Source organism: Sapajus apella, unplaced genomic scaffold (genome assembly GCF_009761245.1).
Source record: "Sapajus apella isolate SASKATOON/1434 unplaced genomic scaffold, GSC_monkey_1.0 scaffold8, whole genome shotgun sequence".
Taxonomy (NCBI): Eukaryota; Metazoa; Chordata; class Mammalia; order Primates; family Cebidae; genus Sapajus; species Sapajus apella.
This window is the reverse complement of record NW_022436948.1, coordinates 15,577,237-15,592,029: the sequence shown is the minus strand read 5'-3', so window position 1 is coordinate 15,592,029 and position 14,793 is coordinate 15,577,237. Positions and strand designations below refer to the sequence as shown.

The following is a 14,793-nucleotide window of genomic DNA, read 5'->3' as shown; positions in this document are numbered from 1 at the left end:
CACTCCAGCATGGATGAGGGAGCAAGACTCCGTCTCAAAAAAAAAAAAAAAAAAAAAAGAATCAAAAACATCCTTGTAGATGCAAAGAAGTACAGAGAGTAGAAAACAAAAAAATATATATTGATATTGATATATAAAAAGTAATACTAAGGGATTACTGAAATAAAGTCAATCCAAAAAAGTTTTAAACAACATTTATAATATTTGCTAAGAATGTTATGAGACAGTAATTTGGTTTGGGGTCAGTTAGGATAGCTTCTCTCTGTTCCAAACAGTTTGTCAGGGCTCACTCATATGTCAGGGACCTCACATGGGATTGCTATAATGATTGACATAGTGTATTAGTCCATTTTCATGCTGCTGTAAGGACATGTCTGAGAGACTGGGTAATTTATAAAGCAAAAGTTTTGATGGACTCAGTTCCACATGGCTGGGGAGGCCTCACAATCATGGCAGAGAGTGAAGGAGGAACAGAGATACATGTTACATGGTGGCAGGCAAGAGAGCACGTGCAGGGGAACTGCCCTTTGTAAAATCATAAAATTTCATAAGAACTCACTCACTATCACAAGAACAGCATGGATTAACCACCCCCATAATTCAATTACCTCCCACTGGGTCCCTTGTGGGAGCTGTATTTCAAGATGAGATTTGGGTGAGGACAAAACCAAACCACATCAGATGGCTTAAAAGAATGGGTCTCTCTTTATCTGACCTCTTGTTTTCTACCAGCATAGTCTGGATTAATAACAGTAGGAGCATTACAAGTTAGAAAGTTTCCTTCGCACTCTGTTGGTTACAGCAAGTCATTAGGCCAGCTCTGAGTCTAGGTCTGCAAAAGCAGACTCCACCTCTTGATGGAAGAAACTGCAAATGATTAGCAGCTATTTGTATTCTATCAAAATAGAGGAGACAGGGTGAGGGAGGGTGGCTTCGAGAAGGCAGAGTTTAGAAAAGCAATGAAGCCACCAAAAGTATGCTTCAGATTTCAAGTAAACATGTATGTGATTGATGGAATATGAGACAACTTGAACCCAATTGTGTATGTTCAAAGTAGTTATGTGTCATTGTAAAGAGGGAGTTGAGGGAAAAAAGTAAGGGATGATTGAAATTATGTCAAAAAGCCTGTGAGCTCTAATAAAGGAAGTGAAATGATGATAGCCACTGTTAGAGGTGAGAATCCATGCTTCTCTATATAAAACATGGAAGAGAGGGATACACGAGATGAGAAGACGGGAAAGAGGTCTATCTCAGTAAGCTAGACAATTAGCCATTGGGTTAAAGTTTGTGAGTGTAAATAGGAAAGGAATAAATGTTCAGTAATGTTTTAGAGCACAATGAGCAAGAATAGAGAAGAAAGGACCATAGCAAGAGGCATCTAAAGGGATGTTAGGTGAACACATGATTTATCATCCAAAATTGGATTTTTGAGAGAAAAAGAAAATTATTTATTTTATATATATATATAATATATATATATATAATTTATATATATATATATATATTTATATATATATATAAATTTATATATATATAAATTATTACTCCAGGAAAACAGGAGTTAAGCCAGTATCTACACACAGTCATCTGGGTCTTAGAAGACTAAATGAATTGTGACACTTATGAAGGTAAAGAAAATTGGTAAAATTTTAAGCTTAGGAAAACATAATGAATATTATTTTTGCTAAAGTTTAAGGCCAAAAGGGCACACAAATGAAATGTTCTATGGATAGAAAAAGCAAGAGAAATGTAAAGAGCTTAAAACCTGGACTGCTGGGAGATAATAATAGTAATTATATTTTACATTTACATAATGTCTTATGATTAAAACACTTTCACAGGCATTGTCTCATTTTATCCTTTCAGCAGCCTTTCCAGGTAAAGAGAGTGGTTACTATCCTCCTTATATGGGGAAGAAGAGGGCTACATAGAAGAGAGCATGCTCTTTCAAGATGCCTTGTTATGGCTGGCAGGTGCAGTGACCTTGCTGTGTATCCCTGGAAAGGTTATATAACCTCTTTGAGTATCAGTTTTCTTTAACCCGTAGAAAAAGAGTAATAATGAGAATTAAAAAATATATATATATAGTTTATATGAAATTTAACTTGGTATATATACACACAATATATATGTCTAATTCCAAGCATGCAGTATATGTTGGAAATGTTTATCCCTTTCCACACTCCATAGATGAGAAAACTGAAGTTCAGTTTGTTGAAAGAGCCACCAAATGAACTCAAATCTCCCAATCCAGAGCCGTTTCTGCTAAGCCATTTGCCGATTGCTAGCAGTTGAAATAACAGGAATGAGTGAGTTCTCAAAGGAAGTAAGTGTATATGTGATCTAGGGAAGGAATAAAAAAAATATGCCTCCCAACACCCTAAAGAAAAGAATTCTTAAGAATAATTTAACGAAAAAATTAAGAAAGGCTTGAAAAAGAGTAGCAAGTTTATTGAAACAAATGTTGGCAATCTTAATGAATCCAACCTTTTTAGAGAAGTAAACATAGAGGATATTTCAGGAGGTGCAGAATGAAATACAAATGGCAGCTCAAAGCTGGAAGGTAATGGGTCTGAATTCAAGTTGAGGACGATGGACTAGACAAGAGGAGTAACTGCTGATGCAACAGAAGTTGAGTGAAAAGTTGAAGGGCAGGTCTTTCCTGAGACCGGCTGATTTCAGTCTGGATAATGACCAATGACTGTAGCGAGGCCCACACGGAAGTCAGGAGGAGTTAGCCGGACAGGCTTACCACTCTTGTCCTCAGTTTCCTCCATGATCCTTTTCAGTCTCACAGTTCTACAATTCTGACCAAGTTGTCAGTTCTCAGGAGGAGGGAATGGAAAAGGGTCTTTATACATGGCAGTGTGTCTCCAATGCTTCTGACAATACTCGTTGCCTGTTAAATATCAGTTCTTTAAGAATTATTTTCCTCGTAGTGAACCTGAAGGTCCTTTGTTCCCCCTCTGTACTCACTGAAATTCTCTCTTTCAGTCTCTGCAATCTCTCCTCTCTCCCTTTTTTTGTTTGTTTCTCCTGTTTTCTGGTTGTACTCTCTACTGGTTATGAGCTGTCTTTTATACTTTTAATTCTCCCTTATTATATGCCATCTACTTATTTTCTGAGAATCTGTTTGACAAATTTGTCCTAACAAACCCATACCCACAATTAATCTAGTTATTCAGAGTGTAAGGGGATATTTATTCCCTGAGAAAAGCATTCTTTGTCCCTCAAGCAGCCCAAACATGATAAAATGTCTGTCTGATACATCTTTGTGGTAGTATGAGTTTTAGTCATTTTGCTATAGTCATGTCCACTTCATAATTTACTTTTTACCAAATATTTTACTAGTCACTTTTACTAGCAAATTCTAAGCTTTACTAACTGTAATCTGAGTTCAGACCTAAAGTTATTTTTTGTATCAGATTTTATCCTCAACAGCTTCTTAATGGGCAAAATTTATCCGTTAGCTATTTTCTTGGAAATAATCCTACTAAAAGAATACTAAAAACACAAAACTCCTTAGACCCAGTGAGGAATGGAACTTCTGATTTTCCCTAGATTAAGGTGGCTCACATTATGGTTTGCTTATTACTTTCTTCATTGATTCATCAATAATTCATTTTCTCAGCAAATTGTTGCCATCTCCTACCTGTAGTGTTTTGGCATGCATTACTGAACAATTTTTAAACATTGAACTTAAATTTTTTTCAAGCCTACATGTTAAATAAACTTCATCTTACTCTCTGAGGGTGCCAAATTTTCCCAGGTTTGAATCTAAATTCTGTGGGCTCATGTCAAACCACATCGTTGATCTGATATTTAAAATCGTTAGTTGTTCAGCTTGGATTCAGCTGAGAAGCCCCCATTTCAGTATGATTTTCAGTTGTACCTTTTAAATAAGACGAGGACAACCAAAATTATTCTAGATATTAAAATTAGTGGACTTTAATGGAGGAAATTGCTCACACAGTTTACAGGGAGATTGTGAAACCAAAGAGAGGATTATAGAACCTCCCGTATGCTAACAACAGCAGAAAGCTGTGACTTCCCAGATGATGAAGGAAAAGGCAGTATTGCTGGACCCAGGAGATGGGGTTCACCTGGCAAAAGGCAGAACCTGGGCTTCATTTGGGCCCTTCTGATACAGCTGGAGGCACCCCTGCCCTCCAATCTCTCACCTAGCAGGTGGCAGCTGAGCACAGGAGCTTGGGAAAAACAGCCTCAGTAGCCTATGTAATGTATTTGACTCCCGGAGCAAATATATCACTCGTCTGCAAGAGAAATAATTTTCAGTAATAAGCTTTAAGTTAACACATTTGTATTATCTATGCTTTAATAAACATTTTTATAGACATTACTCTGAAGAAATTCCAGTGGGTTCATACAGGTTAGAATCACTCAAGCTAGCCAGTGTAAAATTTATGCCTCCCATTTCAGTAGCACAGAAATTGCAAAGACAAGGAAACAGAACAGAACTCTGTTTGATCATGACTGGAAGAGTTTGTTTGTATTTTAAAATTAAATAAAAATTTAATTTTATTTATTAAATAAAAATTAAAATTTGTATTTTATTTGTATTTTAAAAATTAAATCAGTAAAACAGAACGGCTGGAGAAAACCTATTTGAAAATCATCCTTGCAGAATTGGAATCCAGGAGAAACTCTTTAACTTTGGCAACAAACCCATGAAGCCAAGTCCACGTGTGTCAGGGCACACAGTAGTATAGATAGCATCTCTGTCTATTCATTTGTAGTACAGATGACATCTCTTTATCATCTATCTGTCTAATCCTCTATCATCTATCAATCATTATCATTATCATCTCTCATCAACCAATCTATCATCTCTCTATATAATATCCATATATCATATATCTGCCCTCTGTCCATCAATTATCTATCTATCTATCTATCTATCTATCTATCTATCTATCTACCTATCTATGTACCTACTATCCAACTATTTATCTACTTATCTGCCTATCCATCTATCTTAGTTTGCTAGGGCTCCCTTGCCACACGTCTCACCATGATGGAGGTTAGAATTCTGAGATCAAGGTGTCCACAGGATTTAGTTCCTTCTGAAGGTTGGGAGGGAAGAAGCTGTTCCAGGCCTCTTTCCCTGGCCTACAGATGGTGATCTTCTCCCTATGTGTCTCCACATCACCTTTTCTCTGTACCTGTCTATGTCCAACTTTCCTCATGTTTTTATAAGAACACCAGTCATATTCAATATCCTACCTTAATAATTTTATTTTAACCTCATTACCTCTATACCTAATTACCCTATATCCAAATACAGTTGCATTTTCATATATATGAAGTTTAGAACTTTAACATATAAATGGGGGGAAGGCACACTTCGGCCCATAACACTGCCTACCTCTCTGAAAAGTAATGACAATGATGGTTAGGAACCTACATCAAGAAATTACAATTTTTTTGTTTTGATCAAGTGCTTTATCACTAACATTAATTAGAATGGTCAGCATGTGAAGACAATAAAGAGCAGACCCAATATTTTGTAGGTTTTTTTTTTTGCTTTTCAATTATTTCCAGAGAGAGCCTCCTCCTATTGCCTATACCTGGGGAGAACCACTCTTACCGTAAGCTCTTGGCACACACTGCCGAACCATAAGCATCAACCTCCATAGGATACACATTAGACAGAGGAGTGGCAAGGAGTGGATCTGAAGGCACGCAGGCATGCATGGGCCAGCCACTTGTCCATGTGTATGATTGCTTGTCTCACTTAGTCCCAGACACTAGACCTTTTTGAGTCTGGCATGCTCTCTGCCCATCTCAGGAGGGTAGGAAATGTTCTCCTGCTCCCATGGTGTTCCAGCTGTGGGGAGCTTGGCAAGATTATCTTTTAGGCTGTCAGACTAAATACATCACAGAGATGTCCTTTATCCTCCAGCACTGTGAGGTCACAGGGAATACTTCATCGACATCCTCAGCTCCACCTGAGTCAGGACACAGATCATTTCTGCCCTTAGATTCTCAAACTGTCTGAGAGAGTTTATTATTCCCCTATGCCCCAGTCCCTAGGAACTGAACTAGGGAGTGGCCACCAGGCCACTTCCTGGAACAAACTGATATCTAGACCCTCTAAACTCTGCTCCTTATGATTTCACCTTCATCCAAGGACATCATTTTATACTCTTAATCTTAAAGATAACCATGTTATTCTTGGCCCATGATCTCCTAAGAATCTATGCTTTTCATACTTAAAAACCAATAACTGTCTTTACATTTCTGAATTCCATAGTTTCATCTCTTCTCTGGGGGAAAAGGGGATGTGCAGTAGTTAAAACCTCAAACCATTGTGCTGTATGTATACTGTTTTTTGATCATTCCTCAAATTATTATCAAATCACAATGTAGCCCTGTTGTTGAATTCTTGATTTCTGCATCTTAGCTGTGTGACTTCGTTGAGTCAGATAGCTTTGTATGTCTCAGTTCTTTTACTTGGCATCTTTTGGTAATGATATCTACACTGCAGCACATGGTGGTTACAAATATCAAAACAGTCGAACAAAACACTTTTAAATACAGCAAGATTTTTTACAAATGAAAAAGATGATTGTTGTGCATTTAATATGTAATATAAATATTTAACATAAATATGTAAACTACAAAAGTATTACTCTCTTAAAACATCTTCAACCATGTGTGATTAAATAATATTTTGTGGTGTTAATTTTTTTCTATCCTTATATTTTCCATCTTTCCCTGGTGCCCATTCCAGAAGGTGGTCAGCAAAGCATTTCACTGAGCATGTAGAAAAATGGAAGGCAAAAGCAGACTGGAAGAGTTTTAGCCTATGCATTTTGTTTCTGAAAACCTCTATGAAATTGTACAAAGTTTTTGACAGTGGAGAAGGAGAAGAAGAGTTACAGAGGTGACATTAAAACATTTTATTGGGAAGTAGGCATTTTCTCTACCACTGCTCATGGATAGCTGGTAATCAGGTCAGCAGGTCAAGTTCCTGGCTATGACTCTGGAAAATGATACCATAGAACATCTTAACACCAGCTATATTGGTATTTGTCAGTTTCCCAAGCAACTCTAATATACAACTAGAGTTGAAATGAACTGATTCAAGTAGCCCAGAAAAAAAGTCTCAAAAAAAAATGGCTAAGTATGACAGATTAGACAGAGCTAAGAAGCCTAAAAATAATCTGTGGGCAGATAAAATAGACATCTTCTCAGGTACCTGTGGGGACTGATGATCATGGCCTGACCCTGGAAACCACCATGGAGCACTGCTTAGCCCTGCAGAAGATGCCAAGAACTGTGTAATATGTGGAGAAGTACTCAAGAAGTTGAACTTCAGTTAAATTTTAGAAAATAAAGATAAATTTCTTGCACACCTGGTTTTGTAGTAACAAATGTGCATTCTTAATGCATCTTTAAATTCGCTGAAAATTAGCAAAATTTATTTTTGGTGTAATTGGAAAACTACTACAGCAGAGCGGAGCAGGGAAAAATAATCTTTCCAAATCTACACATTGATTAATGAAAGGGCAAGCAACAAAAAACGTAGTTCCTGAAATGTTGCCACATATTCAATAGCTAATATTATCTTAGAATTGCACCAAGTGTTATACCTTTTTACTCTTTGATCCTCTGGCTAGCAGAATAACATACATACCCATTTAGGCTGATTAATCCATTCTTGTAAAGCTAATTACTTCTAGGTGAGCCAATAGGTAAGAAAAATGATTCTATGACAACTTTTAGGTATATATCTTGCTTGTCTTGATGGCTTACTTATTTGACTATAAAAGACAAATGACTCTTTTCCAACATACCCAATATTAGGTCTTTTTGAATTGAGTCTGATTTTAAAAAATCTGAAGAAAAATTCATCTTAATCACTGGTTTTCTTATTTTTATTGCTAATCTTTGAAGATTTTACACTTGTGTGATCTTATCATTTAATATTACCAGTGTTTTAAATACAGTTTTATATTACCAGGGGCTTGACCTACTGATGTCTTGCTGGTGGTTGGCAGAATGGAGAAAAGTTTGGATATTAACATCCAGTCTTGAGTTATCACTGATTTAATGCTTCAGAGTTACTAGGTGATGTTTTGAGGACAGAAATTCATTCTAATTGATCCCACAGCTACATAGATCAACATTGTTGTAATATGAAACTATTTTATTTTAGTATAATAAGGATGAACATGCAATAAATATTTAGTGAATAAATTTAAGCTTCTCGTTGTAATTATATTCTCAAAATCAAATACAAGTTTATTACAAAATAAGCACAATATTTGGAGAGTTAAAACTGAACTTATAAACATTGATTGACTCATAAGATCCGACAGTTATTCAGAAGCAACCCACAGGGGTGATCTTGCCTCATAAACACTCCCCACTCACTCTCACCCCACCCAGCCCACCACACTTTTAACCCTGATATTGGTATGTACACATGGGAAAAGAAAAATTGAGAAAATAATGCATGTAACTCAAGCAAAACAAGATACCTTCACCATACCTATTTGTTTACTAGATAATGCAAAAGAGATATTTATCTTAGCCTGATAACTTGCCTGAATCATAACCTTGATTCTTCAAATTGCTTAGCATGTTTATACCTGTGCAGTGACTAAAGACTAAAACAAAGAATAGAAACCATTCCTTCAACGCCCAAACTGCAATTCTCTAATTGGGACCGTATAACCTTTAGATAAGAATTGAGTGTTAATAGTCTTCTATTGATGTGCCTTATCAAGATAGATGCTTCTATTTGCTTGAGGTGCAGATAATAGGCTATGAAAAAATATTATTTTTCATTTATAAATTATTTTCCTTTAAACAAAAATTCTAGGTGAGTTTAATGGTATACATTAGAGACCTTAAAATCTGTCTTCTTAATTGTCCTAAGAGAAATCAGAGGTCCCTTTTCACTAAAGTGTCTGATTTTTAGTGTGCGAGTTTTCTAAAGGAACAAAAACTTTCATTAGATGGACATTTTCATATTTTGACAAATCAAACTAAAAATTATTATTTGATGTTTAGAATTTTCCATGACAACCATTTTAAAATGATCATTACTTAGTTGTTAGTCTGTAGTATAAGAAACAATGTAGATGAAAAATAATAGGCTATTAGAATAGATACATGTTTTATTGTTATGGATTATCAGTTTCAACTTTAGATTCTTATCAGATGATATATGATGGTCAAAAAGGCGTAGTCCTTCACTGTACACTTGCTAATGATGATGGGAACATTTGGCTTTGGAATATGAAAATTGGAACACGGATTGAGTCCAACAATAGTAAATACGTTTAATACACCTTAAGTCAGAATTTCCAAGTAAGTCATTTTCATTCCTACCACCAGTAACAAATGGAAACTTTCATATCAATTTAAATGTAGTCATAAAGCAGATTCTCCTGCCTGAACATACTTACAATTTCTAACAGGACTTTCTAAAACACATTGACCATAGTCCACACTTGGAGCTGAAAGCAGGCATTAGACATAACTGGTGGAGGTCTTACTAAGCATTGCCACGTTTCTTCGCTTATCTGTGTCTGGCACACAGTATCCAGGCACCGGATATCTGTGCCTTTGCTTCTTTCTGTTGCAGCAGCAAAATCCACAAAGCAGACCCCCTCCAATGAAAAGGACAGCAGCGCTTGTCCAGCCGAGGAAAAGTGCTGCTCCCAGCTCTCGTTTCTGACCTATGTGGATGGCTGGGTTGTAGAAATCTCTGATGATTATATTGGCTGTCCAGCTCACTGGAATCAGAACGAAGACGCCCGTCAGAATGAAGAGGACTCCTGAAGTTCCCAGAAGGTATGCCTTAGCCCTCTTATTAGAGCCCATGCACTGGACCTGCTTCATGCCACAGATGCCAATAAGTAGGGCTATCGAGGAGAGAGCAACAGCCAAACACATGAGTGCCCGGGCTGTTTCCAGGGCAGGTGGAAGAGCCAACAAGGAACTATAGAACTTGCATTGCAACCTCACCCTGGCTTGTCGGATGCAGTTCAACCAGAGGCCTTCCCAGAGCCTCTCAAAGACAATAATGTTGCTGCCAACAAAAGCCGACACTCTCCACTGAGGCAGAAGGGTTGTGGCGAGAGTCCCCACCATGCCGAGGAACCCGAGAACCAGCCCAGCAATTTGCAGGGGATAAAATACCATTGTCTTTCCTTTGAAGACTGGTCCAATTCGGAGTGGTAGAAGATGCTCACGATGCAGAACGTGGAAGACTCTTGAGTCTAGAGAAGGCTTTGATGATGTTCTCCTTGGTTGGTGCCCATAATGTTTTAGTCCAAATCAGTGGCTGTGACTGAACTTGGCCTAACTAGAAGTTCCTGTTGTAAATGCATGTTGCCTTTCTTCACATTCATTTCTGTATGGATTATTTACTAGTCATATATAATTGTTTCCCAGCCAATAAGAAGGTAGCTAGAGGTGTGTCAAGAAATACTGCATTCAACTTTAGGATTTATCATATTATTGTCTTAGTAATGCTGTAATTAAGTGTCAAAGCTTCCATTGTGGATTGCTAATTACAGAGCTGAAAATTCCTGTGTAAAAATCACTCTGATATAAAAGTATAAATATATGTGTTAAGGCACAGCTGAAGACAATGTCAAAACCTTGTCAGTTTATTGGAGAGTAATTAAAAAACATTTTGGACTTTATTAATTTTTTCTAGCGTAAGCCACTTTTTCTTAACATGATAAACAATTCTGGCTTTAATAAAGATGTCTCAATAGGGAGAAATGTTTAGGTGTTAGTTTCAAGACCCACTAGAACTATTGATACTTAGGAGGAGCCCTAAGCAAGAAATTCACGTTTCATAGTTTATTCTTAAGATCCAGAAAGGAAGAAAATAGAGAAGTGCTCCTTATAATTAATTTGAATGAACTGTTAATTATTACATTAACTATTAAGTAACACCTCTCTCTCTGTTAAAATGTTTAGTAAGTAAACTTTCATTCAATACTTCTTCAATGGAAGCTTGAAATATATCACATTTATTAAAGCCAAACATGTACCTTTCATTTTTATAGAGCAATATAAAAGTGGCCCTTGAAATTGGCTATGCAATCGCTTAAAATTCAGACATTAGAGAACTTTTCAGTGCTAGAAGTTATCTTCAAGGCCATCAAATTTAAGACTCTTACTTGCCAGATGAACAAGAGGCGTATGAAGTGTCTGGCTAAGACAAGCCATGTGGTAACTGATCCAGGAACAAGCCCAGGTCTCTAACTCACAGTGCTTACCTCCTCTGTCTAGTGTGATTCAAGAACAGGAAGGAGAGATGCTTTTTCGAATCTTTTCATGTGAGTGGTACTAAACCTAGTGAACATTTAACACTATCCTTTCTACAGTTTTTTCAAATGGTTTTCAAAGGAAGCAAAATTCAATTGAGATTATTTCAAAATTTGAGTCAAGTTGTAATTTTTGACTGCCACTTTCCTGCACTCCCCAGAGGTGGTAAGAAGCTTCATATGGGAGAAGTGGACCTTTTTTCTTTTATAATCCACTGTCGAGAGATCTATTGTAAGTATGAAAACCACTCCAAAGCAAGCACACCAACCACACTCCAGGTGGGGAGACATTACAGTTTGCAAAATATCCTCCATCTCAGTCAATTACAGGCCAAAGATTTAATGGGTGGTCCAATGACATCCATATTTGAAGAGTCTACTCACTGAATTAATGAATGTGAAAATCACTGAGTTTTCAAAATGATTGGTCTGAGAACTCCCCCTCTAAGGAATGTGAATCATTGAGCAAACAGATGACTTCTGTGTTGCTAACAGTTGCCCAACACCAGATTGGATGGAGGGTTTTCTTGGCCCTTTGTTCATGGTTACTGAGACATAGACTTAACCATTCCCTCCCTGACAGGATTTTCCAGCATCACTCTGACTTGTTACTTCTGGGTCCTCTTCCTCATTCTAGTTCCTCTTCCTCATTCTGTCTCATTTTTATTCCTGTGTTCATTTTGTCCTGGAAGTTTCCAACTTTTCTTCTCAATTAATTGCTTTCTCATTAGCTAGAGCATATTATCTGTATTATAAGTAAACATAAGTGAAACATATGTTTGTTTAAGATATGGAAATATCTCCTAAATATAAAAATAATCTGAGGCTGGGTATGGTAGCTCACATCTGTAATCCCAATACTTTGGGAGGCTGAGGCAGGTGGATTTCTTGAATTCAGGAGTTTGAGGCCAGCCTAGGCAAATAGAGACACCCTGTTTCTACAAAAAATAAAAATAAAAATTAGCTGGATGTGGTGGCACACACGTGCAGTCCCAGCTCCTCGGGAGGCTGAGGTGGGAGGATTGCTGAGCCTAGGAAGTCAAAACTGCAGTGAGCTGTGATTGCTTTATTGCACTTTAATCTGCGCAACAGAGTGAGACCTTATTCCCACTCCCCTCTCAAGAAATGAATAACCTGAAAAACATAAATAACGAAGGAACTCTTGATCTTTGCCTCTCACAGACAAAGCCAATTGTTAAAAACATGTTAACCTTCTCTCCTTTGTATTAGGGGAAGATACTGCATTTCTCTCCAACCTTTCTATGAATCTCATCCCCTTCTACCTCTTCAGTGGGCCTTGCTCTATTGATCATCCCCTCTCTTCATTGTACTGACACCTTCTCCCCCTCTCTGAGTTGTCCCTTAGAAAATAAACATACTTGGTTTTCTTCTATTTTGAAACTCCATCTTGGTACAGGTACACCATGGAATATTATGCAGCCTTTTAAAATAATAAAATCCTGTCTTTTACGATAACATGAATGCAGCTGGAGGCCATTATCCTAAGCGAATTAATACAGGAACAGAAAACAAAATCTCGCATGTTCTCACTTACAGGTGAGAGCTAGACATCAGATATACGTGAAGATAAAGATGGTAACAACAGACTGGGGACTACTAGAGAGGGAAGGAAAGAGGGAGGTAAGGGTTGAAAAGCCAGCGATTTGGTACTATGCTCACTATCTGGGGAACGAGCTTATTCACACCCCAAATGTCAGCATCAGTAAAAAACTTGCACATGTGCAACCTCTACATCCAGGGTTCAAATGAGTCTCCTGCCTCAGCCTCCCTAGTAGCTGGGATGACAGGTGTGTGCCATCTGTAAAATAAAAGTTGAAATTATAAAAACATAATAATAGAAATAAATAAAAATAATAAAATACAACAAAATGAAAGTTCTTGCCAGACCTGTATTCCTTGCCATGTATCTCTACACATCTTCTGGCACTCTCTCACATTTCCCACTGCTACACACATTGAGATCTGCCTTGAGTCATCATGCTACCCACAAAAACTTTCCTAGAAATATTATAGACTTCTCGGACATCCTAACGACTATCTTTACAAAAACACTTTCATATTTCTGCTTATTGTTTCAGTAAAGTTTGCAACAAACCACTATCTTCTTTTTTTTTTTTTTGAGACGGAGTTTCGCTCTTGTTACCCAGGCTGGAGTGCAATGGCGCGACCTCGGCTCACCGCAACCTCCGCCTCCTGGGTTCAAGCAATTCTCCTGCCTCAGCCTCCTGAGTAGCTGGGATTACAGGCACGCGCCACCATGCCCAGCAAATTTTTTTTGTATTTTTAGTAGAGACAGGGTTTCACCATGTTGACCAGGATGGTCTCGATCTCTTGACCTCGTGATCCACCTGCCTCGGCCTCCAAAGTGCTGGGATTACAGGCGTGAGCCACCGCGCCCGGCCAAACCACTATCTTCTAATGGGAGACAGTGAAGGGCATTTGATCTGGAGAGAGAGTTGTTTCAGTCTTGGCTTGATGCCTTAGACATCCATCTTGGGCATGTTTCTGAACCCCCCAAAAGTGCTTGTTCTACGAAACAGGATAAGAATAACATCAAATTTATAGGGCTACCTTGACAATTCAATGGAATATGTGCAAAGAACCTGGTCCTGAGCAAACACCCAGGAAAGATTTTCTGTTAATATTTGTCTCCTTTGTTTTTGTTGCATTGTCATCCTTACTAATTCTCCACCTGCACATTCTCACTCTTCTTTCTCTAAGTGCCCTTTGCCATGTTTGTTTTGTTTGTTTTCTTCCAGACTTCTGATATACCTCGATACTCTTCTCACTCAGTACACTCTCCCTAAGACACCTCACCTATGTCTGCACAGCATTGTCTACCTCCTGTCAGACTACAAGTTCTGAATTTGTTGTCTTTGGCCCAAGTCTGTTTCTGTTTGTTACCCTCAGCTCATTTTTCTCTCTTATTCTTTAATAAACATGTGCCTATAGTAGACACTGCAGTGTTTTACGCAGATATCTACTCCAGCTCCTTAGAGTGCTGTGGGCAGAAAACCCTCAGCTCTCAGCCTTATTCTGGTATTAACTAGAACTAGGCATGTCACTCAAACTATTCCCCATTCATAGATGCAACCCATATCTAGTGACTCATCAATATGGTCCTGACTGCTAGCCCTCTTAACCCCATAGGGTTAGTACAGGGGATATTCTAGCTCAAGAGCTCACTATGTGGTCAGCTGAGACCTTCATTAGCTCTGCATCCCAACTAAACTTCTCTGTATGGCCAATCCTCTTTCTTCCCTTCTTTTCTTAAGGTGTTGATCTCATAATAAACATAATGCACACTAATCTCTGCCTCAGAGTCTCATGCCCAGGGAACCCAACCACTGATTAACACCTTATTCAAATGGATTAAATATGTTTCCTGTTTTATGCTATGTCTTAGTTCAGCCCCTTGACATTCCTTACCTGTACCATTTCAAGAATGTCTTGC

The 14,793-nt window shown here is 37.8% G+C and overlaps 1 protein-coding gene across 1 annotated transcript; it reads right to left on the bottom strand.

Annotated features, from left to right (window-relative positions):
- Positions 1–8,983: 8,983 nt before the first annotated feature.
- On the bottom strand, positions 8,984–10,399 carry CLDN17 (claudin 17). The gene has a single exon (XM_032276681.1). It carries the CDS (start codon positions 10,177–10,179, stop codon positions 9,505–9,507), a length of 675 nt encoding a protein of 224 aa, XP_032132572.1. The 5' UTR covers positions 10,180–10,399; the 3' UTR covers positions 8,984–9,504.
- Positions 10,400–14,793: the final 4,394 nt, after the last annotated feature.